This window comes from Nicotiana tabacum, chromosome 23, assembly GCF_000715075.1.
Source record: "Nicotiana tabacum cultivar K326 chromosome 23, ASM71507v2, whole genome shotgun sequence".
Lineage (NCBI taxonomy): Eukaryota > Viridiplantae > Streptophyta > Magnoliopsida > Solanales > Solanaceae > Nicotiana > Nicotiana tabacum.
In genome coordinates this window covers 125,276,386-125,299,454 of record NC_134102.1, presented here as the reverse complement: position 1 = coordinate 125,299,454, position 23,069 = coordinate 125,276,386, and the positions used below count along the sequence as shown (strand labels likewise).

Genomic DNA, 23,069 nt, shown 5'->3' with positions numbered 1-23,069 from the left:
TCAGTTACTCAATTCTGAAGTGAATATTTTATTTCTACGTGGCACATCTATTCATGTGAAAGTCAAAAAAAAATGCTTGATATTAAAGGCTAATCAAAATGAGTAATGGAAAAATGTTTGAAATGAAATTTGGAAACTGGACAATTCAAATTTACAAAGTAATACTCTATTCGAAAGAAGAATAATGAATTGGCATTTACAAGAATACAAATACAAATAGTCAATCTTTGATGGATGCAGCGATTAAGAACCAGTTTGGACATAAAGAAAAAAATTACTTTTCTCCGAAATCTTTTTTACTTATTTACTTATTTACGAAATCAGTGTTTGCCATAAATTTTCAAATTTTTATTTGAAGATGAATTTTAGAATTTTTCGAAAATTAAAAAAACTCCAAAAAACTGATTTTCAAAATTTTCACTCAGATTACTCATAAAACTTCAAAAACAATTCAAAGTTATATTCATATCCAAACACAACTCTAGTTTTCAAATACCATTTTCACTTAAATTTTTTTTTAATTTTTCCCGGAATTTTATCTAATGTCCAAATGCCCACTAAGAGTCAATAATTTATGCTACCTTTTCTTGACCTTTAGGCTAAGATTGGGCTATTTGTAATAGTTGATTGAAAAACTTAACTGTGTAAAGCCCTTCAAAACTTTTTATTGATTTCTTTTTTCAGTTGAATGCACTTATCTAAACATCTTTTGAGAACAAAAAATAAAAAAAGAAACAGAAAATTTCAAGAAAAACTATTAACTATGTAGCTCCCTTTTGACTATTAATTTTATTTTTTTTAAAAAAAAATTAAAAACATTATTTGATTATAAAGTCACCAATTTTTGAAGATGAATTTTTCAAGTTTCAAAAAGTGATTTAGATCAGTTTTTCAAAAATTTTACTCACAAAACTTCAACTTCTTTCAAGTAAAAATACATGTCAAAACATATTTTTACTTCCAAAAAATATTTTGCATCTCATCTCCGATTTGTTTTTCAAATTTCAACTAAATTTATACTCAAAAGCTAGCTTAATAATTATCAAAATAATACTCAGATAGCTTCCATTTATTTCTGTTCAGACTGTTCCAAGTTCTAACTCTATCACAGCAGTGTTGAAAAAAAAGAAAAACCTCAATCCTAGCAGAGGATTTTTCCCTTGAGTGAGAGAGCTGTAACTACTGTCTACGTATTGGTGGCGCACTATCAGATTTCTGTCCGCTATTTCCTCAAGACTTGGTCTCCTCCTTAACAAACTGACATCTGGTTTTATCTCTCTAATCTCATTTTCCTCCATTTTCATCTACCTCATCTTCTTTCTTTCTTTTTTTCGCAAATCTGACCATTAATTTCAATTCAACTGCCACATCTCATTTCCAGATTCTTGTGTTCTGCTTAAGGTTGGTTTTGGTTCCCCTATACTTTCAACAGTTCTTGAATGAGCATCATCTCATATTTTGTTCATGCTTTTTCATTTCTGAGAATGTGAACTCAACCCCATCTTCATTTTTGCCTTTCAATTCAAGATTTGGAATTCAATTTTTGAATATTTGTTTTCTGATGTTTAATTGACTCATCTCCACCATCCACCGACAGTTTATAAAAATAGCATATTTTTAACCATTTCAAGAAAATGCCACCACTAATAACCACAAATTTCATTACCCTTTTCCTAATTGTGATTTTCATCTTCACCTTCTCAGCCACTTCCCAAGATTCTGATCTTGAGACTGATTGCACAAACAAATGGATCCATATTAGACACTTACCACCTCAATTCAACCTTGACTTGTTATCAAATTGCTCTGAATATCCTCTGTTTGACAATTTCTGCCCTTATTTACCAAACCATGGCCTTGGCCAAAAAACTCACAACAAATCACACAGCTGGTATAGGACTGACCCTTTTATGCTTGAGCTTGTATTTCATCGTAGGATGCTTGAATACCCTTGTCTCACTTCTGATCCTAGCCATGCTAATGCCATTTATGTTCCTTACTATGGTGGAATTGATAGCCTTAGGTACTTATTTGGTCCTGAAGTTAATTCCAGTTTTCAACATGGTCTTGAGTTGTATGATTTTTTAGTACATGTTGATTCACCTAATATTTGGAGTAGAAATTATGGTCATGACCATTTTTTGGTCATGGCAAGACCTGCTTGGGATTTTAGTCAACCTTTGTATAATGATCCTATAGTTTTTGGTACTTCATTTCTTGAATTGCCTGAGTTTTACAATGTTACTGCATTGACTCTTGAAGGTAGAGCTTATCCTTGGCAAGAACAAGCTATTCCTTATCCCACTTCATTTCATCCCCCAAATTTAGCATTTTTTGAATCTTGGGTTAATAGGGTAAGGAGGTCTAGGAGGAATACATTGATGTTGTTTGCTGGTGGTGGTGGAATTTCAGCTAATCCTAATATTAGGAGAAGTATTAGACTTGAGTGTGAGAATGTGACAAGTATGAGTGCTAATGGCACTGGCTACCAAAAGTTATGTGAATTTGTGGATTGTTCAAATGGGATTTGTGAACATGATCCTATTAGGTTTATGAAGCCAATGTTGCAATCTAGCTTTTGTTTGCAACCTCCGGGGGATACACCGAGTAGACGATCCACGTTCGATGGGATTCTTGCGGGGTGCATTCCTGTATTCTTCGAAGATTTATCCGCGAAGAAGCAGTATGGTTGGCATTTACCAGAGGAGAAGTATGAAGAATTTTCAGTCACTATACCTAAAGAGGATGTTGTGTTTAAGGGGTTGAAGGTTTTTGATGTTTTAACCAGTATACCAAGAGCTCAAGTTAGAAGGATGAGAGAAAAGGTTTTGGAAATGATGCCTAGAGTTATGTATAGAAAGCATGGAAGTTCACTGGGTTTGAGGAGTAAAAAGGATGCCTTTGATATTGCAATAGAGGGCACTTTGGAAAGAATCAAGTCTAGGCTTCAAGAAGTAGCAGCTCAATAATTATTATCCTTGGCGAGTCTTGGCGTAATTGGTAAAATTACCTCCGTGTGACCAGGAGGTCACCGGTTCGAACCGTGGAAACAACCTCTTGCAAAAATGCAGGGTAAAGCTGCTACGTACAATAGACCCTTATGGTCTGGCCCTTCCCCGAACCCCGCGCATAGCGGGAACTTAGTGCACCGGGCTGTCTTTTTTTATTCTATTCTATCTCTTATTGTTCTTCTTGATTGTTACTATTATTTATACCTCACCAAGGGTGTAGAGATAATTTTGTGTTTCATATTTCCACTGATAATGAATAAATGTAAAGGCATTTATCAGAAGATCTTGGTTACCATACTTCTAAATTCTAATGCTAATAATCTGCTTGTCATTTTTAACTGTACAGCAAAAAACAAAAGATTCAACCACTGTAGACAATAATCATGTAGCAGAACCTAGCTTCTCATGCAAATGAACTTTAGAATCTAACTGAATATGCTAATAGAATCCATCCAACAATGGTGCAACTAACTGGTTAAAGGAGGTCTACTCAGTTAATAAATAAATAAAGGAAGCATGAGTTTTAGGCCATACTAAAAGGGAATCAGTAGCATTCTGATAAATCTGTGTTCTTGCAATACTGAACCTCTTGCCACACTTCTAAAAGTTTCAGTGTTTCCCCCAAACATACCCACAAAATTCAAAGAAGTTATCTATTAGAGAATTTAGAATGATCATTTCTATTGTTATTCAAGGCATAACAGAGCTAACAATGATGCATATGAGTAAAACTTCAAATGTAACTGTCTTTACCGTTTACGTATCTAGTATTAAATAGCTAGAAATCACAATATGAAGACTCACTTATAAAAGAAAATCATCATATGAATACTAAAATCATAGTAACAGTTAGGCCAAATAACACACTGGGCTTTAAAAAAATCGAAGAATTAGCTATAAAAGATGCAAACTGAAAGGCTTACATGTTCCGCAATGAAGAATCATCAAGAATATTAAGTCATTTCCAAAATTAGCAGGTGCAGTGAACACAAAATATCACAGATTTTCTACAGTTAAAATGTTCAGTTAAAATGAACTTCAGTAGTGTAAAGTGCATGCCTCAAGATCACCTATTGAACTTTTATAGAAAAGAACGAGCTATGACAATTGTGAATTCCCTAGCTATCTGTTACAGTTGAGCTGTTGTTCTTGTAAGATGTTTTAAGTTTCAATATTCACATTCTTGCTAATGTGGTAAAGTCTCTGTTATTATTTAGATAGTAAGACAAGAAGAACCTCGCGCCACAGACCTAAATTCGATTGGCTCAGGAAGTCAGGTTAAGCATTGACTGTTCCAGGAGATGAAAAAGAATTCAGTCTTTACAAGTAAATTCCATTGAATTAAACTTGTATGTCTGATATAAAACAAATTAAGATGCAAGCAGACTAAAGCCTCTTATAATTATAATATTGTAGGAACAATATAGACAACAAGCACCAGTGGTCTAGTGGTAGAATAGTACCCTGCCACGGTACAGACCCGGGTTCGATTCCCGGCTGGTGCACTTTTTGGTTCTTAATGGACATAGTTCGCTGACATGAAAATGAGAGACCAAATCAATTACAGGGAAGAATTCGTCTATTTGCTTCTTTTCTACACATTTATTTGCTCTCCTCATTCTTTCATAGTCTTCCAATGCCATATGTGTACATATATATATATATATACGTATATATGTATATATATATGGAATAATTTTTTAAACTACTAAAGTATGGGAGGAAACTCTTGTACAAATAAAGTTTTTTTTATTTATGTGAACCTGCCTTTTCTTCCTTCCTTCCTTTCTTTTTGGGTGATCGTCAAATTGTAACTGAATTAATATAGTTTGACAAATTATGATTTAGTTATAATTGATGGTGAAGGTTTGAAGCAACTATAAATTGTGTCAGACCTGTTTATTCTACAAATAATGAACTATAGTTCACATTTATTTCCAACCAAAAATTACATGCTTCATTTGCCAAACCTATTAAAAAAAAATAGTCTCGATGCCAGCCTGACTAATAGGGGACCATTCTTGTAAGCTGTAACAACCTGATATTTATTACTACCCCCATTGTGTTTTTGGAAAAACTCACTTAAGAATAGCATTAACACTTTAGGACCACTTAATTTACATTGCTTTTTAAAAAAAAAAATTAAGTTAAATGCATGAGAGTGTAAAGACTTTCACACTAACAGTGTATTTCATCAATTGTAACTCTTGATTTACTTTATTTTAAGGTTAATAACCTACAGTTATTCGTTTACTATACACAATTAGTTCCAAATGTTTTAAAGAGATCTAATAGTGTAAAAAAAATTACGCAGGATTAATGTATAAAAATTAAGGCTTTCTCTTTCATGCATCTTTAATTATACAACTTGGCATCTGGCAGTGCCACTTTGAGATTGAGGAGACATGCCATAGATTATCCTTTTTATTCGGGAATTAATCCATTTGCAATCAAAAGTCAAATATAGCGTCTGAATTCTTAATTGATCAACAAAACTATACTTAAAGTTTGTACTGTAGTTTCAAGTTAATGTCCATTATATCGTGTTTTTGGTACCTTAGATCCCGATGCAAAACTTACCAACTTTTCTCAGCTCACTTATTCATTCTAATTACATACTATGACTCCAGTTTATTCAGAATTGTTTTTTCTTTTTATATATATTTACAGGGATTAGACTTGATAACAATGGTCAAGAGGTAATTAGAATTTGAAAATATTTTCATTTCTATACTGGGAGTATGCGGAAATGAGAAATCTATATTTTTCGTTGTTTAAAAAATAATAGCTAATAAAATATATTTTTTTAATATATGTATATATTATATACAAAAAAAAAAAATATTTTATATACTTTTCAGTTAGAGAATGTATTTAGTTTCAGCCGACCGGCAAATTTTGTATTTTGCCCAATTGTTATGCCCATAGACAGCATTGGTCGATTATTTTCTTAAAATTAACTTTGGCTTTCTATAAATGATATAACTCATTTTCAAACTTAACATATTTTGATTGAGGCAACTAAACAATGTAAAAATAATTACATTTAAGTAAAAAGTTTATGAAAAACACACTGTGCCATATCGAAGAAGTGACTTAACACCACTCACCACCATTTGGATGGGTGAGTTGGTTAGATCTCTCAACTATTATAATCCTTGTATTCAAGTTCGAGCTTTAAGAATGGATGATCTTTGATAGGAACGTTTTATCTTCGCAATACGTTATTCAATACAAATTTAAAAAGAATCGAATTATTAGAATTTGAATCCCTAAGGCCCGACGGCTCACGTTAAAAGATGCAGTGACGTTGCGCACTAGTAGCTTTTTCATGCACAAATCGAAAGAAAACCAAAAACAAAAAACAGGATCTTATTATCCTACTGTTTTTATCTTTTTGTAGCTGAGGTAAGATTCTTTATGCTCAAAGGTCATGGAAATAATTAATACAGAATAATAAAGAAGATTTTGGAAGGGAGATGAAATGGACGAGTAGTGATGACAAATTGTAAGTTGGCGTTTAGACATAAAAATTATAATTTTTAAAAAAAATAAATACAATTTGGAGTTAAATCGAAATTATGATATTTAAAATTTGAAATTATGTTTGGACATGCATTTCACTTAAAAAAATATTGCAGTTTTGTGAGAGATATTTTTAAAAAAACTCATTTTCGATTTTTTTTTCTTCAAAAAATTATAAAATTTTATGGACAAATATATTTTTTAAAAAAAATATTACGGACAAACCTGACCTAATTAAATATCTCGAGACGAAAAGCACATTAATCGGTATATACAGTTGAAAAGCCAAATGAGGGAAAAGCGGAGACCCGCATTAGTGGGGAAAACTAATAATTGCACCAACTGGCATCCAAGTTTTTAATTGATTAAGTTAAGGCTGTCCAATCCCGTCCGGCCTCACTTAATTCTAAACGGGATGGGCCCATGTTAAATGGGATACGGGGTGGAACGGGATGACCATTTTGTCCCGTTTGTCCCGTCTCGTCCCGCGTCCTATTTTTTTTTTTTGCATTATGTATAAGAAACTTATAATCCTGCTTTTCAAGGTTTTCCTAATACCACAGTTAGAAATGATATTTTTAAATTTCAAACAGAATATCTTCAGTATATTCGTCGTGTATTTTTTCACTTAGATTGTAAAGTGTCTATCACATCTGATATAGATCGTAATCCTAATGGTTGTGATTATTTAACTGTTACATGTCATTGAGTTGATCATCACTAGAACATGCAAAAACGTATTATTGGTTATAAATTTGTTGATTCAAAACACACCAGAGCATATATTGCAACTATTGTTCTACAAATTATTGATTTTTATGGACTCATTGATAAAATTTTAACTATCACCTTAAATAATGCTTCTGCTAAGTGCTAGCACAACTGCAGCAACTAGCTTAATGAAATGATTGCAAAATTAATCCAACTTATGCACCGACCATTAATGAAATGATTGCAAAATTTAAAAAGTATTTTTTCTCTATTCCCCAAGTTTATTTAATTTCTACTATACTTAACCCATCTTTAAAATTAAGATGTGCAAATGGACTTGTTCGTAAAATTTATGAGAATTTAGCAATTCAAGAAAATGAACAACCATCTCTCGATGACTGCCAAGCTAATATATATTCTTGTGTTAGATCAATGTTTGATAAATATAAATCTATGGAAACAACAGGTGGTGAAACTAGGGAAGTTATGAAGGCATGAAACTCATGGAACATCAATCAATTCCAGAACAATGTGTGAGAGAAATTATAGATAAGTTACAACGAAGTTATATAGGAGCTTACAAATATTAGTATGATAATTTGTAATTGGCTACTAAGAGGCCTAGTTCAAACAGAACTCTTCCTAGAAGGTGGTTGCGTAGATTAGGTGCTCTTCAAAAGAATTATATTTGTATGTGAGATTTGAAAGTTCTATTAATAAAATAAAAGGGTCTAAGCGTTAAATTTTTTTATGAATTGTCTTACACTCTCACTTAGTTACTTAATAGCTTGAAATTATAATAAATAAATTATAACTCTATTATAAATTTATAATTACTAGAATATTTCATTACAAATTTTTTGTTATAATATTTTATAATTCTTTACTTAGTTTTTTAATTTTCGTTTAATTTTTAAGTTTATTAAATAAGTCAAAAAACTAATTGTTGCAAATTTTAAAAAATTAGTCATTATCAAAAGAATAGTCGTTGCCAAACTCAATGCTTTTTTTTTTTTTTTTTTTAAAACGGCACTTAAGGCCCGCGAACCCGTCCCGTTCCGTCCCATCCTGTTTGTTAGCGAGACGGGATGGGCCTACCGTCTGTCCCGTCCCGTCTCGTCCCGTTTGTTAGTGGGACGGGATGGGCCTACCGTTTTGTCCCGTTTGTCCCGTCTCGTTTCGTCCCGTTCCGGCTAAATATCGTCCCGTCCCGTTAATTTTGTCCCGTCCCGTCCCGTCCCGTTGGACAGCCATAGATTAAGTAGACAGACACAAATCTCAGCAACTTACCGTTACTGTAGAAGGAAGAAGCACGGACCACCAAAGTTGTAATTAGGGGCGTCAATCGTTCGGTTCGGTCGGATATTTTATAAAATTTGTATCATACCAATTTTTCGGTTATTCTATTATGTATAACTAAAATTAGACTTTTCGAAACCGTCCCAATCATGTCGGTTTCTTTTCGATATCGGTACGGTTCGGTTAATTTTTTATATTTTTTTAAATATCATATAAAATTCACCAGTAGAAGTAAAATGCAATAACATGCGTTCTTTTATAGGACTTAGCAAAACTCTCTAGACATTTTTATTGTTTAAAGCGTGATGAATTAAAAAAAATGAAAGATGGCTATAGTATAGATCCATCAACTATTCTACAACAACGTAAAAGAAATCAAGCAAAGGCAAATAAAATATAAATCATACGAGTAGAAAGATATTAACCAAGCTGAGACTCGAGAATAAAGTTTATAAAAGATTAAATATTCAAAAGGATAAATTTAAATTATATGAAAGGAAACATATTCAATACATTGTAGTTTGTTACTCATAATCACTAGAATGCTTTGTGTCTTACTAATAAAGATACTTGAAATAACTTAGTTTAAGCAGAAGTAGCATAATAGATTTTAGGAATTAGTATTTTGAGTTTAATTACTTTTGGCTTGTAATAATTTTCATAATTCCAAGTCCCAAAGAAAAATTTAATGCATTATTATTTTTAAACTTACTGAAAAAATATATTTTTCACATGTAATAGTTATTCGTTACGGTTCGTTATTTTTTCGGTTTATTTTTATAAAATAAAAAACTTACCCTAATTATCGGTGTGGTTATAGATGTATATAAAAACCTATGGTTTCTTAAAAAGAAACCTAAAAATCGGTTCGGTGTGGTACAGTTCGGTCGGTTTAGTCGATTTTCGAATGTCTATTGACACCCCTAGTTGTAATGGAATGGTGATGATAACAACTGGTGGTGTACAAAGAAAACCGATAAATCGCACCAAACCGATAATTCGAGTCAAATCGGAAAAAAAAAATCCGATGTGGTTTGGTTTGGTATTGAAAAATAAAACCCGACCATAATTAGTTTGGTTTGGTTTTAACTAAAAAAGTCAAACCGAAACAAAACCAACCCGATAGTACATTTATATAAATTTTAAAAATATTTTATACATATAAATATTTATTGTAATGTAATTTATAAATATTTCTTAAACTTTTTCACAGTTTTATCTTTTAACGTATTATTTCAAGTTTTTAACTTTCTTGAATGGTAAATAAATTTTAAAGCCCATAAATATAGTAACTCAAACAAAGTTCAAATCAATACTAATGCTAACAAAAGAAATTCAATTTAATACTAGGAATGACAACAATGTTGGATAATTATTTTAGTTTTACATTGGTTTATAATGAAAATGCATAACTTAGTTTATTTTTTTCTTTAGTGCTTAGTTATGTAATTAATATTAGTACTTATTAGCTATACTTATTTTAGCATGACCTATATAGTATTTTTAGATTATGTTAATTTTCATTATCGCTTATTAATTAGTAATATTTATTTTATATAATTTTATTATTTTATATTTGTTATTGAATAGTTTAGTATAATGCTATGGCTTATCTCATATTATTGTGTTAGTTTCTTGGAAAATACATTATATAGTTGTATTTTACTAAGACTTAAGAAATATTTAGAGCACAAGTTACATATTTTATGCTATGAAAATTTTACTGGAAAAAAATCTAAAAATCCGAAAATCCCGAAAAAATCCGAAAACCCGAGAAAAATCGAGATTGAAAAACCCAATTTTGTTGGTTTTATTTGGTTTATAAATTTAAAAATCCGACACCATTGGTTTGGTTTGATAATTGAAAAATCCGAACAAACCCGACATATGTACACCCCTAATAACAACAACAAATACAGTGTAATTTCATAAGTTGAGTATGAGAATGATAATGCGTACAAAGATCTTATTTCTGTTGAAAAACTGTTTCCGATAGAAATCTAATGAGAAGTATAATCACAACATTGTTGAAAATAAATATAATGGAGAAGCCATCGGAAAAAAAAAAACATCAACAATTGCAAGTTAAAAGAAAATCGAAGCAAAAGAAACAATCGATAGTATTAGAAATCTAAGTATAAGAAAGTAGGAGAATAATATTGATACTACAAGTATGACAAAGAAATACACTCGAGTACCTACTAACCTATTATCCTAATTTTCTATTTTAAATTCGAGTCCTAAATAATAAATCGTCTTAGGTAAAACATTTTTTTTCTTCGAAATGAAACTTTTGAACTGAGTTCAGATTAGTTGGGCTCAAAGCAGAAGATTACAAAAGAAAAAGGAACGAAGAAGCAAGGAGAAGTCAGGTATTTTAAAACTAGTATAGGGGCGAAAAGGTAAATTAACGTATTATTTACTTAGTAGTAATAGTCAGTCAGTCAGTCAATTGGCCACTTTTTGGCACTTTTTGTAGAAGGGTCCCTCCCTAAACTGATCTGCTTCTTTTATCACACTGAACCAAGAAAATCAATAGCAAGTGTACTTTGCAGACATCCACAGTCCCTGAACTTTTAGATATTATATTTTTACTTTCTATTCCAATTCCAACTTATTTTAACATTCGTTTCATTATTAGTCATGCAAAAAACTACATATTCGTATATATTATGTTTTCATTAATGACTTTCAATGTAGATCTTAACAAATACTCCTACATCATACTTTATGTGATACTTTTTCCCTCTTTGTCTGTTTCAAAATAATGTTACATTTCCGAATTCAGAATTTAAACTTATATAATCTTATTATTCTCATTTTATTTTTGGTGACACGACTTATCCGTGAGTTAAAACTTCACATTTTAATCTATATTTTATTAAAAGCACGAAAGCCTTAGCGAATTGTCGTTCGTCTTTTTAACGCTTTAAATTTAATTTTATACTGGACAAAATAGTCATTTAAATTATTTTACAAATATTTAGGACTTGAAAATTAATTATATTTTGTGTATTAAATAATTCCTTATTTAAACTAGGTAAGAATCTTAATATTTAGGACTTAATAATTAAACTTTTACCTTATATGAATCATTAAAAAGAAAGAAAAAAATCAACGACATACTTTTGCTGCGTTTTTCTCCCCTACCTTTCATTAGCAAGAGATACACTATCTATTACATTAATTCAACGGTACCAATAAAATACTACTATCAATGAATAAATGCTTACCTTTTAGAACTTAAAACTAACGACTATTTATCTCATCTAAACCTTGATATTTATAAATAAAAACAAAATTTGTAGTACCTTAAATATGTGTTAGTTACTAAAAATATTTCATTGAATATTTATTTAATTATTTTCCTAATATTTAGGAGTTTAAAATTTAATTAAAATTAAAAAAATTCTTTTTTGAACTCTGCAGAAAGTCCTACTATTTAGAACTTTGAAAATATTAAGAGTACTTTATACATATCTAGGCTTAGGAGTTTAAAATTAACTACAATTTTGCTTATTATATTTTTTTAATCTAAACTATGTAAAAAGTCCAAAAACTTTAAAAATATTAAGAGTTTGCATTATGTAAATCTTACACTTAAATTATATATAAATGATAAACAAAATACATAAAGGAAAGAATAAAAAGTTTAAAGAGAGGACAAACGGGTTCTTAGATAATAGCGGTCCACATTTTAATAACTTTCTTACGTTTTCATTTATATGCAATTCTTTTTACATTAAAATAAATACACATGACTATTTAATAAAAAAAAAAAATTTATATTATATTATTAACTTTCAAAATTTATAAATGAAGTACAATTAATTGAAATGTTGACCAAATCATTAATAAACATATATTTTATCAATTATTCCAACAAGATAATTTAAGAGATATTTTAGTTTTTAATTAATGATACATTTAGATGAATATAAATGGATTTTTAAATACAAAAAGTAATTGCGATTTTTAAAGTGAACTCAATTTTTAAATTTTATTCCTCTCATATAGTGATTCTTGATGAAAAATTCTTATTGAATTAAAATATAATAATAATCAAACATTTAAATTTATTATGAGCTACTATGACGAATTTGAATCAACAAAAATAACTTATGTTATTTTGAGAAAAAATAAAGTACTTGAAGTAATAAATTAGCAATAAAATCTAATTCAAATCTTTTTCAAATTCATCATAAAGTAAAAAAAAAATTCAAGATGACATGACTTTTTGTCGGCTACATAAACCACCAGTGATGAAAGAAATCAAAAAATAGATCAAAACCGATTTCAATATATTAGTAAAGTTGACTTGGTTAAAATTTTAAATTAGAAGAAACAAGAATAAAAGGATAGAAGACAAAATGGATACAAAATTAGTTGATATTAAATATATTATTTTCTTTTTTCATCAATTCCAACAAATAGCCCTCTGTAATTTTTTATACATTAGTAATTTGTTATAAAATATTCCCTCAACATTAGTCATTTTCAGACTTTATACTGTCACTTAATGATCCTTTTTTCTAAAAACTATATGACCAACCACTTTATTCTGAATTTTTAAAAGAAAGATATATATATTTTTAATTTGTGTTAATTAGATGACTCTCTGAAAATTCATGATAAAAATATATAATAAATATTTGGTCATTTGTTACGGAAGAAAATGTGACACCATAGTATTCTATTGGTACTTATATCTCTTGTACGAATGCGGCTAAATTTTGGATAACATCATGAGCACTTTTATGAGGTAGACTGAGTTAGTTTAATAATATTAGAATTTATTTTTCAGGACTTAATTTTTTTTAAATATTTTTATAACTCAAATATATTCTTTGATAATATTTATATAGTTTCAAAAAAAGTCTACATTCTCAATGAAGACACGCACGTAACCCTAAAACAAGTAGTAGGAGAAAAAGCATGAAAGGCGTGTGAAGTTTTCACCACATCTCATTTAATTAGTAACGATAATGTTTGGTCGTTCACATATATGTAGCTTATCTGTCAATTATTTTTATTTTTTTAAAACTTTATGTCAAGAGAAAGTTTTTGTTTTTGTTTTTATTTTTATATTTTGGCTGGAGAAAAAAGAGGGCCCAAAGTTTGTGTGGGGGGAGTGGTTAAGAGGAACATAAAGAGAGTGGTGTCCCAAAAAACTGAAAAGAAAATTGAGAAAGAAAGAGAAGGGGGGGTATTTATGGATGATATAGGCCCAACGTCTATTCTAGTGGTAAATCCCACGCAAAGGCACAACCTTTAGCTTTTTAGCTGCCTCCAAAGATGCTCCCCATTTTTCCTAGTTTCTTCAATTTGGGTTTCTTCACTCTCTATAATCTTGATTTTTTTGTCCTCTTTCTCTGTGTTTATTAATTGTGGGTGGGTAGTCAGTAGTGTAATGTAAATATCCATTATCCAGTTGCATTTAATTTGATCGCTCTAGGATCAGTAAAAACATGTCATGTTCTTTCTTGTTTTATTCTTTCACCTTCCTAGAATTCTTGTCTGCCTTTGCTTCTGATAAAAAGAAGCTGTTTTTTCTCAATGGAAGTTATGTTGGTCTCTTCCCTTCTTGTAAGTTCTTCCACTCTCTCTCTCTCTTTCTCTGTGTGTGTGTGTGTTGTGTGTGAGAGAGAGTGAGATCTCCTTGTCAAAATGGTTTTCTTGAGATTCAATGTCTGTTGTAAGGATTGTGATTTGTTTTTGTTTTAATTGATTTCTTATAAATATATATATATTTATTTTATTTTTCTGTTTATGTGCTTTGCTTGCATGCAGTTCCTTAATGGTGTTGGTCAAAAGCTTTACATGTATCATAAGCATTAAGCTCCAGTATAGTGTAGTTTTCATGGGTTCTTTGCAAATTTTCTTCTAAAAGAAAGAAAACAAAAGACAATCTTTTTGTGGTCTTAAATCTTCGCCATTTCATTGTTTTAGCCTGGGACTATTTATCTGTCTCATAGATTAGTTTTCTTTGTGTACTTTTATTCTATTACAGTTAAAAAAAATAAAATATAAGAAAAGGACAAGATTAAGGAAGCAATAATGATTGAGCTCACAAGACTAGGGCAGTAATACATTGTTTTTTCTGAAGTGTTCTGTTTGTACTCATTAGCTGATTACTCAACTGTTTGGCCAGCTGAATAAAAATGTCATCTTTTACAGTTGGATTAAGAAAATGCCATTTCAGCCTGCAGTTTTGTTCTTTACTGTTTATGATTGAGAGTAGAGCAAATTACACTAGAATTTATCAATTTTGGCATGATACTGCATTATGGATTGCGAACTCGTATTGGGTTTTAGCACATGGATCTCTGGTAATGCTAAGTGAGTGATTTTGGTAAGTAGAAGCAGATCACAAAAAATGCAGAGAGATTTTACCGGTTTCAGCATGTGTTGCTTATCTGATCTTGAACTAGGCTAGCTACTCATCCAAGAAGTGCTAGTTTGGGATCATATAAATCTATTTGCAGTGGATTCTTGGGATATTAGTTACTCAATAAAAGAGGAACCAACTGGATTCTTAAAAAATGATGTAATGTAATGAAGGAACTGAGACCTAGCAGCGTTGACTGTGAAAATTGTGAGATTTTTATGTTGTACAACATCTATTGTTCCTTGTTATTTCAACTGTAGCAACTTCTTCAGCTTCTTTATGCTTGAATTTCTCCCATTGTGTGTAATAGGTATGGATTATACAATGTGTTCATTCGTTGGTATACATTATAGGTGAAAAGCTATCTCACAATTGGCCTTTTCTTCTGCTTCATCTTCTACCTTTTTTGATTTTAAGTGGTGACAGCATGCAACTAAAGGATTGAGGTTGCAATGTAAGAGGTCCCTGCTACAGTTGACAGTACCATAAACTTGCAAAACTCAATCGAACAGCTGATTAAGGTCTCATTTCTTGGGAGAACATAATGTTGGTTAGCAGCGACTATGATCTGAGTTTATCATTGCGGTATGAGGAACCTGTGAAAGAAGCTCTCAAGGAGACAATACTCAGGCAAGAATACACGTTCAAGAAGCAGGTACTTAATTATACCTACTACATATTTTGTTTGAGACCTCAAAATGAAAGTAGCCTAATTCTTAAAAAAGTTTTGTAAAATCATGACATTCCTGTTCTTTTCTTTATCATCCACTTTTTCTATTTCTTTAGGTTTATGAACTTCATCGCCTGTACGACACACAAAAAATCATGATGAAGGATCTGAGCTGGAAAGAGTTGGATGGGGTTTATTTTAGCAGAGAAGGCCGACAAGCAAATCCAGTTGCATATGGAAATTGTATCAGACCTTCATCCATGCCTGCAGAGAAGAGAATTTGCAGCGTCCCTAAGGTAATTGAACAAGCAATTTTTGTAACTCATCATAAGTACTTCCAAGTTTTTGCTCCTTTTTGGTTCTGTCTTTCTTGGTTAACCACTAGATTTTGAGTGGATCATTTGAAGAAAAATTATCTTGCTTATAAAGAAATCGGGAAAAAGATCCCTTGGGAGCATGTAGCTTTACGTGAGCTTGCTTTATGTTATTCTTATATTTCTTTATGTGTTTCAGGTGTTGAACTGGTTACAAGAGAAACGAGACACCTTTCCAGGTTTCCAGCAACGGCTTTCCAATCCTCAAATTTGTTCCCCTCATTATCTTGATCATATTGCCGGAAAGAGCTTGAATAAGAGACCTGGTTTGTGCAGTAGTCTAGAGTCAATTGAGAGAAATCATTATTACCATGGTGGTGTCGTACGTTGTCCTGAGGAGGTTAATCTATCATTGAGCATTGGTAGGAACCATCTGGAAACAAGTGCCAGAACAAAAACTTTTAATCATATAATTGATTTAGAAGAATCAGATGAAACACTGGCTGATACTAAAACAGGTGGCCGAACAAAGACTTGGAAAAATATTATTGATTTAGAGGAATCAGACCAAACAGTGTCTAATGCAGAACTAAAGCCCCAGTCTCCTCTGAAGTCTGTAGCTCAAGTTTCTTATTCTGGATATAAGCGTCATTACCAATCCACCCAAAATTTCACAAACACCATTAAGGATTATTGGTTTGATGGCACTCCAAGAAATTATTTCGTTCCAGATGGCAGCACGAGTTGTGTGGAGCAGAACTCTTTCGCTGAAGGTTTGACAGTTCTTTATCCTTCTTTTGCAGCTACAAACATAAAAGGCAAAGCACTATCAATAATATGGCTCTCTGTGTTTGTCTGATCTCTACATGTTTTGCAGGAGCTGAACAATGTGAGGGGCCTCTCATTTCTGACGATATATCAGCAAAGAGAAAAATTATGTTTTCTGATGAACGAGCTTTTTTGGACCTTAACAAATCCATATCTGATGATTCTTTTCACTCAAGGGAGTCACACGGACTGGCTGATGAACCTCGTGGAGCTACCTTCCCCCATGTTTCGAATTGGAGAGAGCGGAATGATAACAGTTCAAATGAGACCTCTGCTTTTGTTCACCAAAGAATCCTTAATTCTGCGACTGGAAGCAGCAGCAGTTATAAAAGTGTGGAGAATGTTGGAGTTGACCAGTACTCTATAAACCTCAATCAGCAACTTTCAAAAAATAGTGGTAGTCCTTGCAGCCCGATTAAGAATTCCGATTACAAGAAATCAGACTTGATCGTTGAATTTCGCAATAGGGATGATCAAGCTCCAAGTACACCAGAAATGAAAAGCAAGAAAGCCAAGCAAGATGCAGTGTCTTCTCCTGAATGTAAGACTCGAGATATTGTTAAGGATACTGGTTCTGACAGATCTCCTTCGTCATGCAAATCTTCTTGTTTTGAGGACACATCAAGTGGCGAAGAGACCATGCAATCTGGAACTCAGTTAGGAAATTCAAGTTCCTTCCACTGTAATGCATTTCAAGATTCTGAAACACTTAAAGCAAATAAATCTCCGCACCAGGAGGATGTCGACTCTTCCAGTAACAGTGATGACTTGAAGGGAAAAGCATCAGAAGTTGATGGTCTGATCATTAGGGGAGCAGTGTCTCTCGTCTATCTTGCACTGGAATGTTCTGAACCAAGTAACGCTAACAGGATGAAGAAGATTGAAGGTGAAAATATCGAACAACCACAGAGTTCTTTGGACAGTTTTGAAGAAATGGTTCTCAAACAACCTGAAAGCTCAGTTGACGACTATTCTGTAACCTCAAATGCATTTGAAGTTAACGACACAGAAGGAAAGGACAATGGAATAACATTGAAGAGAGGAAGGAGAATGAAAGATTTTCAGAGGGACATTATGCCAAGCTTGGCAACACTATCTAGGCATGAGATTTTTGAGGATATAAAGATTATGGAGACAGCACTTAGATCAAGAGAATACAAGAGACTTAGGTCCAAGACGACAAGCGAATACAAGTGGTTCAATCCTGTGAGAAATAGGAGGTCTAGACTCAACTACGTAGGCCGCAAGCATTATTCATGAACTATTGATTTGATCATTGGTAGTAGGAGCAAATAGTGACCAATTTTAGCACAGAAAGATAGGATCAAGGAACTATTTTGAAACTTGTGACTCTTGACCATGATACTATTTTTTGAACGTCTTTGTTAAGAGTTCAATTTCAGAGCATACTTAATTTGCTCAGTATTCTGTCTATGCCTCTTAGTTCCTTTTACTTCTTTCAAAGATTTGCCTGGGAAAGATTTGTGAATTTCTTTAGTTTTCTCTTTTCTTTTTGGATTTTTTACACGGACGTTATCTTTTTAAAAATTATTGTTATACCTATTAGTAGTATTTTTTGTTTATTTCAAATATATCATATTTTATTATAGATATAGCATTATGGAAAAACATTGCAATCCCTTAATTACCGCTATAATTGGAACCCCATTTAAAAGACAAAATACCAGTACCCAATATTTAAGGAACCGTTTCCATCTTCACTAAATACCGAAAATCTCAAAGAATTTCTCCTTAATTCGCTGGTTTATGCCATCTTCTTCTAAAAGGATTATTGCATTATTCGCGAAGATGCTTTTGTTCTTCACTGACACAATAAAGAGGAACTAACAAGAGATGCTAAAATATATCAGTGATATACCTACAATAGCATTGTGATTTATACACAACTAATATCATCATTGTATGATAAGGGTGGCATGTGGGCCGTGCCCGGTCCTAAGTGGGCTTTGTGGACCTGGTCCTAAGTAGTTCCGGGCTTCTTGTTGGAATCGGACCGGGACCACGAACTAATGGTCCCGGGCCTAAGTGGGCCCAACATATACTTTTTATTTTTTAAATGTTTTTTTATAGAAATTAGAGAAAAAAAGGTAATAAAAATATCTAAGGCAATTTCTTGTAAATTATATTATAGAATTGTGACCTAAATTTTTTAATTCAAATTTAAAGACAAAAATAAGCTATATTCGATATATATACATATCTTAAGATGTATATATAGTATATATATAAGCTATATTCGATATATATAGATATATACTATACTATATATACATCTTAAATATATATATATATATATATATATATATATATATATATATATATATATATATATATATATGATAATTTCTTTTTTATATATATCATATATATATATAAGATATATATATATATCTTAAGACGTATATATAATAGAGTATATATCTATATAAAATATACAAATCAACCCGTCTAGTGGTATATTTGCTTTATATATATATAGATATAGTAGAGTATATATCTATATATATCGAATATAGCTATATATATATATATATATATATATATATATACTATATATACATTTTAAGATATGTATATATATATATATATACTATATATATATATAGAGTGTAATTATAAAAAAAATGGGGTTAAAACAAAGTTGAGGGGGTTAAATGCCTATTTTATAAATAGCCAACGACTATTTTGGCAGGTAAAACGGCCATATTTTAAATGCCATAAAGGATATAATGCGGCAGATTCTTTTTTAAAAAAAAATTAGCCGTTGGGCCCGGATATGCCCGTTTAGGACCGCTTGAACCGGCCCACTTCCCAGCCGGTCCCGGTCCCAACTGGTCCCGGTCTCGCGGGCCTCGCCTATGGGACCGACCCACTATCCAGCACACCTCCCCACGGTCCCGGTCCTATCCGGTTAGGACCGTTTAGGCCTACCGCCCATTTGGGCTTACGGTCCTGGGCTGGGTCCGGTCCTAACCGGCCCACATGCCACCCTTAATGTACGATATATACTAATATACATTATATACTATTAAATATATCGTTATACTATGTATATATATTTATACATAATTATATGCTATTATAATATTGTCGATATATGTATTCCACGTATATATTTATTATCCACTATTATTAACATTAATATACAATCAATATATACATATGGCTGAAACATTTGTGTTAAAATATAACATTAATATGTGTGTGGTTTTTACTTGATATATTATCTGGTGTAATTATACATGATTTACATCATGTATAATTATCTATTATAATTTGTACATAATTTATTATAATTTACACATGGTTTATACAACATATATTATTGTGATTATGTAGTTATATTTCAGGATTCAATATGTATATTATTATATATACATGTTAAATTCCAGATATATTAGTTTCATTTTTTTGTAAATGGGAACAAAGAGATTATGAAATGTGAGCAATAAGTGCAAGTAAATTTTGGATAGTTGATTAACATTTAATTTTTTGTATAAAAATGATACATAACTATTCTCTTGAAAATATTACCTAGCAAAGAAATAGGAAGCAAACGTATAGGATTGTTTGTTCCGTGAATCTCGTCAGCTTGGTTTTTTAAGGAATTGAATCGATTTGGATTTTTTTGAACGTGATTCTCGGTCCAGATTTATAGGTTTTCATTAAGGAATGTAATTATTTAGTTTCCATGTTGTGTTAATTACGTACTAAAAGTTTCTTAACCCCAAACAGGCAAACTCATTGCTTTAAGCCCAGACAAGTTGAGGCCCTAAGAAATAATAATAATACACACACATATATTCTAGTTCCCTATGTCACTTCTGCCAATTAGAGCCAGAAACTATTTGATCAAATGTAAAAATGCAAGGCAATGCTGGGAAACTCTACTCTGAGTCTTCTGCAATTCCTCTGGACATTGGGTGATGGGATATGCAGGAACCACCACTGCATCAACTTCTGGTAGCTTTAATTTGCAAATGGCTGTCCATCTCCATCTCAATCTACAACCTTTGGAAATTAACACAGATGCTTTAGAAGTAATAAACATTTTACATGACAACACAACTCTTTGCTCACATGTTATAAATGATTGCAGATTATATTCTTGCTGCATCAGCTTCTAGCTCCATAATATAATCCACCAGTTATGCACAGGTACAGGGAGCAAAATATAGTAGCAGAACGACTAGCTCATTTTGGCTCAGGCTTGACGGGAAGCAGCATAGATCACTTTTTTTGGACGTTCTAGCAGAAGATAGAGTGGGACTCTAGACAACATCAACCTGTCATGAACACCGGCCACTACAACTTTTTAAATAGATCTACTCAGAATCATCTTTTTTTGTACTCAACGAGATCCTGTTTGTTGTAATATATAGTTTAAATATTGCGCCCTTTGGGTTTAGTCACCCACCTAGGTGATGCCCCAGAAACTAGCTTAGGTGCTTCTAAGCGCCAACCCCATGTACGTGCCACTTTGCTTTAATATAATTAATCTTTCCAGACCAAAACAAATACTTCTTACACGGATTGTGAGTATAACTTAAAACTCTTTGTATAATTATTACCTATTATTACTAAATTAAGGCCTTTACTTTCATATCAGCTTTTAATAAATTTCTTCCTCTCTCTCATTGATGAGAATGTTGATATTGAAACAACAATGTCTCTTGAATAATCTTTAGGAGTTGATTATCTTTTTATACATAGTGGACCAAGATTTCTGCACTTCAAAGTGGATTTGAACAATTGAAAACGTATGAAAAAGATTTTTGATTTTGTATTAAATGGTAAAGAATTGGAACTTGCAAATGTAAGTATATGCTGGTTCTTAACTTGGAAGTTTGCTCCATCCTACTTTAGCATTATAAACCTGCTATTTGAAAAATATAACATAACAAGAAAACCCAAATACAGGTAGCAAACAAATTTAGTTAAAAGACTCATTCATTAATATTTAAGAACAGATCTTTCTTCAGACAGATTAATAATTTGGTTTAGGATTTTGGACTTGAGGTTTTATGCCTGCTCGCGGCCTAATAAATTGCAATTAGCTGTTGTGGGTAATGGGTATGCTAAAAAATGGTTTGGATCACCTAGGGTATCCTCTAGTAAGTTTAATTTGCTAATAAGTACTATGTCTTTAATTCAGGTGAAAGTCAACTACTTCTAACAATAATGGAACAGGATAGGGTGCAACTATTTCTAACCTTTTTTTGGTTTAGCGCCGGTGTCCCATATCCATTTTGGAGTCCCGACTACTCCGTTTCACGTTGCATAAGATCCATTAGAGTGGAAATATTCTTTATCAAATTTTTTTTTATTTTCAGACTCGAAACAAAACATGTAACATGTCACTCTAATTAATCTTATTGTTTAAAGAATATAGGGGATCGAAGATCATTCTTCGATATTGAATGATTGGACATTGGCGTTATTTCATTTGAGAATGACATGTTATATGTTTCATGCCCAAAAGAAGAAAACGATTTGGCTGTACATACACCAATAACCCATGGCTGCCAGCTATATTTTCAACTTTCATATTTTATATTAATTTCAGACACAATAAATAAATACTACTACTACATTCTTAATAAATTTCTACAATCAAATCTTTGTCTTGAAATCTAGGATGAAGTTTGTGAGAAATAGGACGACTCAAGTGATGAGTGCGTTCTAGATTAATCATTATGTCGCATTACTGTTAAATAAACATATCATTTCAATTCAAGATGGGCAATTTTCTTGGAGACCATTCATTTTCTTCAACATCAGTAGTAATTCTTTTTTTGTCAAACCGGCTAAATATGACATGGTAGGACCTAAGCACTTCTAAATGTTTTTTTTAGAGTCATGTCTCTCCATATAAAAAAGTTTGATGAATTAGTTACAAACTTTCTCTTAATATAAGACCCATAAAATCCTTTTCAAAGTGAAAAACTTCAAATTCTAAGCTCCCTAAAATCCTTTCCTAGTGCTAGATGCCATCATCGAGGTGATCACACAATTAAGTTCACGGATTCATCCGGTTTTCGCTATCTGCTTTAAAACTAACTAATTCAGATTCACAAAGTAATTAGTGGTAAAACAAGGTTGATAGTAATTTTCTTAGTGTCTTATAACGACAATACTGGAAAGAAGAATGGGAAGGCATAGGACATTAATAAATTGTCACCGCTCAAAAGTCTCTATATTCAAACGTAGTACTCATAATGCTTCTTTCTAGAGCTGTCAAATTTGGCCCAAATGACTAGCACAACCCGATTAAGGTTGGACCGGTTATTAACCGCTCATTT

At 31.7% G+C, this 23,069-nt stretch overlaps 2 protein-coding genes and 1 non-coding gene across 3 annotated transcripts; all 3 read left to right on the top strand.

Moving 5' to 3' along the window:
• The first annotated feature begins 1,072 nt into the window (after positions 1-1,072).
• On the top strand, positions 1,073-3,292 carry LOC107808737 (putative xyloglucan galactosyltransferase GT19). Its single transcript, XM_016633304.2, has one exon. The coding sequence runs from the start codon at positions 1,635-1,637 to the stop codon at positions 2,967-2,969; it is 1,335 nt and encodes a 444-aa protein (XP_016488790.1). The 5' UTR covers positions 1,073-1,634; the 3' UTR covers positions 2,970-3,292.
• Positions 3,293-4,445: 1,153 nt separating this feature from the next.
• TRNAG-GCC (transfer RNA glycine (anticodon GCC)) lies at positions 4,446-4,516 on the top strand. Its single transcript has one exon. It is a non-coding gene; the product is annotated as a tRNA-Gly (tRNA).
• A 9,205-nt stretch (positions 4,517-13,721) lies between these two features.
• LOC107808736 (uncharacterized) lies at positions 13,722-18,180 on the top strand. Its single transcript, XM_016633300.2, has 5 exons — positions 13,722-14,132; positions 15,352-15,589; positions 15,721-15,900; positions 16,118-16,691; positions 16,796-18,180. The coding sequence occupies exons 2-5, from the start codon at positions 15,479-15,481 to the stop codon at positions 18,004-18,006; spliced, it is 2,076 nt and encodes a 691-aa protein (XP_016488786.1). The 5' UTR covers positions 13,722-14,132; positions 15,352-15,478; the 3' UTR covers positions 18,007-18,180.
• Positions 18,181-23,069: the final 4,889 nt, after the last annotated feature.

Bases quoted from the DNA above. Each gene is read 5' to 3' on its own strand.
- LOC107808737 (XM_016633304.2), top strand. From the start codon at position 1,635: ATGCCACCACTAATAACCACAAATTTCATTACCCTTTTCCTAATTGTG.
- LOC107808736 (XM_016633300.2), top strand. From the start codon at position 15,479: ATGTTGGTTAGCAGCGACTATGATCTGAGTTTATCATTGCGGTATGAG. The intron at 15,590-15,720 runs GTACTTAATTAT...CTATTTCTTTAG, and splicing joins AATACACGTTCAAGAAGCAG to GTTTATGAACTTCATCGCCT. The intron at 15,901-16,117 runs GTAATTGAACAA...TATGTGTTTCAG, and splicing joins GAATTTGCAGCGTCCCTAAG to GTGTTGAACTGGTTACAAGA.